The following is a 5,112-nucleotide window of genomic DNA, read 5'->3' as shown; positions in this document are numbered from 1 at the left end:
ACATTCATTTTCTGTCACTGTTCCAACACAAAAATACTTAATCTAACGTATATAACATACAATTGTACGTGATAAAGTATTGCATGTATACAAAAGTTCCATTGAGGGAACGCAATAATTTAATTTCCGTTCTATTAAAAAGTGTACTGTGCTCTTTCGGCTTCCGTAGGATTGGGCATTCTGAGATCTTGTCGTTGTCCTGCGTAAACATGGCTGAGGATAGCAGTGTAGTACATGAAGAGGAGAACATTCTCTATGATTTACTTATAAATACCGAATGGTCACAGGAGACCGATACCCAGGTCAGTTCTGAAAACGCAAGTGGAAGCCTAACTTGTCAGAATTCAAAGCATAAGAAACTGGAAAAGTGAAACCTTAGCGAAGCATTGAGGGCACAGAGCCACGTAGCACACGATGCACCGTGACAGCAGTACAGTGATAGCAACCAAATGCAATACAATTAATAAATACATACTAGAAAATGCTATACTGAAAGTAAATTAAGCAATGGTAATGTTAAAGTGAATACAACCTCAACGGAATAATGTTGTGATACTGAAACTTAAGCTACCTGCTTCAATCACTTGTAAACGTAGTGTTCTTTCATTAACTTACCATAGTAAAAAAAAACACAGCAAAGTGAAAGCATAGTGAAACATCGTAAAGCGCTGAGAGGCATAGTAATATGTTTTAATATTAAACATGGTAAACCATAGTAAATGTCGTGTTAATTTGTAAGAAACTGATAGTTACACCGTGTACACAGATGGTAACCTTATCCTTACTTACGCGTTTTTGTTACTCTCTGTACATTATAAATCGCCACTCAAGAGGGAGTCCATTTAGTAAGAAGAACTTACATGCCATAAGCGTAAGTGTTAGATATGTGCCTACAAGAGTAACGTACCCACTACTTTATAAAACTAACTGTAGTACAAGGTAAGGTAAGCAAAATGTTTTTATAAGGAATTCTTAGGCAGGTGGTTTGGCTCTGAAATAATTGCTAGCCAGGTTTGTTGTCTTGTTGGGTGTGCATGTTTTTTTTTTTTTTTTGGAAACATTACACTATATTTAAAGGTCATAAATCATTTTACCGCGTGTACCTGGCATGGAATACACGTTATACTATTGCTACTGTAGTTATTTTGGAATGTCAATTGTGCAAGTGTGTGTGATTGATTCGTTTTTTTTGTAACTGCAGCTGAGAGGAAGCAGAGAACAAGGGTCAACATCTGCCCTCACAAAGGCTATCACCGGTAGGATTTCTTTTCTGTAATTGCTGGCATTAATATTCTGGATGTGATGCTTTTTCATATTGCCTTAAATGTATCCGCTTAGTTACTTTTAATATTTTGCTTTGTATATAATGGTCATAAAATATAGAAATATCAGTAATTCTGTGTGATTGGTTGGTTTGCCGATAGGGTCATTCCGTGACAAATCTATCAACTCCGATTTACACCAAACTTTTTTCTTGGGGTTGTTTCAGGCAAACCACCACAAGTTACATTTTTAGACTGATCAGGTAAAAAATCAGGGGTCAAAAGTTATAGCGAGGTCAAAATGTGGTTGATGGGTAACCCCCTTAACGTTAGCCAACCTTTTACTTAAAAGGTTTTAGTATTGTTAGGCACCATTAAAATGTCATTTTTAAATTTCCGATAATTGAACTCAGTAAAATAAGTACCATGACCGCTCTGGTTGTGAGCTATGGTCAGAACCACAGTGTTCTGTTGTCATCGTGTGCCCAGTTCTTGACAGAAGGCTGGCCAAATTGTCATCATAGTATATTTTTTAAGCTATTTGTTCATTCATTAATTTTTTTTATCTTACGGTCCCGTTACAGTAATAATAATAAAAAAGGACTTGCAAACACATATTTGCATTATTAAAATATCAATCAACTCTGAAATACATCCCTAAAAGTATGTATGTGTATATATTCGAGCAGTAACAAATATAACAGAAAAGCATTTCACTTTTTTTAAATAAATGCGTATTATTATTATTATTATTATTATTATTATTAGGGATACAACATTATAATAACTGTTGCTTTGACTGGTGCATGTCTAGTCTAGACCTTATCTTTTATAGCATATTTTGCCTGTATTTATACTTTTATTCTTGACTGTGATCATGACTGCATATCTTAATTTGTAGGTGATTATAGCAAACATGATTCTAGGAATTTATTTTGTTACTAGTCATTTTAGGAAAAATCTAACACTGATAAGGTTATAATGACACGTTACTTCTATTGCGGTGAGCTGGTAAATCTTTATTCCTTGCAGTCTTTTGAAAACAAGTCTGTTATTTGAAGTTGTACTTGGAATTTTATTTACGGCTCCTTAATTGCAAATGCACAAGGGATTAGCTCAGGTAACCCAACAGGAGGCTGGTCTCTCGAAATAGGAAAAAGAGAACACGGCAAAACACTGCATGAAAACTCTCAGGTAAGGTAAAATTGTTTAGAATTGAAAAAGAATGTAGGCTAAACCATGATACTGGATGTTTAAGTTAGTTTGTTTTCTTTGTTTCAGGACCATTCAAGTTTATACTTCACTATCTTTGGTACAGGTAAGTTAATGTATTTACATGTTAGTATTGAGAGATTTTGAGTACCATGTTGTATTTTCACTTAGAGTTACTCTCTGCTACATCCATATCCGTAATCAAAACACAATCTACCCCTTTCCCAGTTGCGGGGAATCCTTGATCATTTGAGATACTGCAGTTAGACACCTTGTGATTTAATGTTATTGGTTATGGAGTAAAAGTAGGATTTCGCGGACCATCTTAAACATTAAATAAACCTAAGTAGACAATATTTCAGAGCACTGTAAAAGCCTAAAAATAGTGGTACTTGCTTCCTTAGTAAAACAGAGTGCTGTTATTTGTTAAAGGCAAGCATTCTCTGTCTGGTGTGGACTTGCCCATACATTGAGAATGCACACAGGATGGCGAAGAAGGAAGATACGTAGTTTGCGTCGCTTGCGTTGTGCAGTAGTTCATTTAAACAAGGTTCCTTTTTTCTCTCTCTCCGTACTTGTCTGGTATGCATTGGCCCCTAAAAGAGGTGAATTTCGCGGTGACTCCACAATTTCCCGATTTCTGTGAAATCACGATTTAGGTAGACCCCTACCCATAACTATAAAATAACTCCATGTTACAAGAAAAATATTTGACAAATGTTTAGACTACCGTAGTCTTTTAATGTTTCAGTAATTTGGTTTGACTTTTTAGTTTGTGTGGGTGAGTGGTGGTGGCCAGCAATTGTATTTATAAGCAGTCCTATGTAAACATATTTACAAGGTTTCTGGAAAAAAAAAAAAATATATATATATATATATTTTTTGGGAGTAGAAGATGTATCCCGTCGTGCAGTTAATTCATGTTAATCTTTTAAGAATACTGTAATAAGAATTACCGTATTTGGCCACCAGATGGCATGTGTTCTATGCCAAATATCCATCAAAGGAACTACAGTAGTGCTTGTATTAGGCAACAGAGGTAGAACATCAAGCTGGATTTTAGATTAGGATACAGATGTATCTGGGTTTTATTTGAGCCTTCAGTATATGTATATAACTTATGTTTTGTGTTTTTAACTGGAGATTTGTTTTAATATTTTCACTGCTTTTACATTTTTTTCTTTTTCTTTTTCATATAAAGCCCAGCAAGTTCCTCCCTACCTCCTGGACTTGTCCAACTAGTCAGTAAACAAATTAACTGGCAGTTGGTCCTCGCAAGGTAATGGGACTTTTACCTTTGGTATCATATTATTAACTTGTGTAAGGCAACAAGAAAGACAAAGAAAAAGAGGATACATCCATTCTTTTTGGTCCCTTCTATGGCATGTAGTCTGCAACATCTCAAAGGTTTCTTACTATGTGTAGCATCCCTAGATAATGTGGTTAACCCATCAATCTAAATGGTTTACATTTTATATTACATTTTAGGTGTCAAAGAGCGATTGGTGCTCTGTTCAAAAGCCCCTTCAAACTGTCTGAAGCAGTAGTTCCCTAAGGTTTTCCTAAGATAGATGTGGACCACCTTGGTATTTGGGAAACTTTTCACAAACCATGATCAGTATAGGTCTAAAAGCATATGTTTTACACAACAGACTTAAAAAGTATTTTGGATACTGAGCAGATAGATAAATAGGATTTAAGATGTTGTTGCACAGAGTATATTTGTTGATATGCTGTTGCATTATTTGTAGTGCCACATACAATTGGTAGATGCAGTAGCTAAATTCTTATACAGTACAAACCTTTTTCTATTTACTTAGTGACCAAAAGAGGCCAACGGACCTCAGGTTGGTCAAAGATACAATAATAAGAGCTGTTCACCATAATATAAATATGATTAAAACACTTACGTTTATAAAATACTGTGTAGCCAGAAGCCTCAATTGCATTATTATGATATTATGATATTTGCAATTGCTCAAATATTGAGTTTTTATGGGAAAGTGCTTTGAATGGTTTAATCCTAATTTCTGTCGCACTTTCCCATTCTTTTTAGTGAATACAGGTAACGTCCCTTCAGTAAGTTTGCTCTAAAAATCCAAAACAATCCAGTTCTCTCAGTTATCCCTGTATCTAACTAGCACAAAGCAGACTGAACAGTATATAAAGATTGTATAAAGTTATGATGATTAATTTACATAACAGGTATTACTGGAACAAACCTGCAGTAACTGCAAAGACTCCACTTTCGAAAAATAAGTGGCTTCAGTGGAAGAAAACGAAAGGGTCACTGCTGGTAGCCATGGAAATCACTTACCGGAATGAGAGAGTGTAATATAGAAGTTCAGGCAACTTTGATAAAGAACTGGGCTTTTCAAAACAATTTAAAGCACAGTCCCAGATTATACCAAAAAATCTTTAAAACTTAATATTAAATCACTATTCAGCATTTAGAATGATTGCACATGTCATAAAAAGGTAAGGGAAAACAAAAACATAAAAATTACTCTTACATTTTTGAGAATTATAAAGAGCAACCCACTTCTGCTATTGTATCTGCCTGTACCTTTTCTTTTTTCATTTATAGTAATGGGAAGCTGCTGGCTGTTGTGCAGGACCAGTGTGTTGAGATCAGGTA

At 35.0% G+C, this 5,112-nt stretch overlaps 1 protein-coding gene across 1 annotated transcript in view; it reads left to right on the top strand.

Moving 5' to 3' along the window:
- The first annotated feature begins 132 nt into the window (after positions 1–132).
- Positions 133–5,112, top strand: part of nbas (NBAS subunit of NRZ tethering complex) — a 220,453-nt gene continuing 215,473 nt past the window's right edge. Inside the window, exons 1-5 of the mRNA XM_034004808.3 lie at positions 133–302; positions 1,202–1,256; positions 2,544–2,580; positions 3,676–3,753; positions 5,062–5,109. Of these exons, the coding sequence (XP_033860699.3) occupies positions 210–302; positions 1,202–1,256; positions 2,544–2,580; positions 3,676–3,753; positions 5,062–5,109 (311 nt within the window). The 5' untranslated portion in view covers positions 133–209. The remainder of the gene's footprint in view (positions 303–1,201; positions 1,257–2,543; positions 2,581–3,675; positions 3,754–5,061; positions 5,110–5,112) is intronic.

Source organism: Acipenser ruthenus, chromosome 5 (assembly GCF_902713425.1).
Source record: "Acipenser ruthenus chromosome 5, fAciRut3.2 maternal haplotype, whole genome shotgun sequence".
Classification (NCBI taxonomy): domain Eukaryota; kingdom Metazoa; phylum Chordata; class Actinopteri; order Acipenseriformes; family Acipenseridae; genus Acipenser; species Acipenser ruthenus.
Note: the sequence above shows the minus strand (reverse complement) of the source record. Positions and strands in the feature narration are given on the sequence as shown.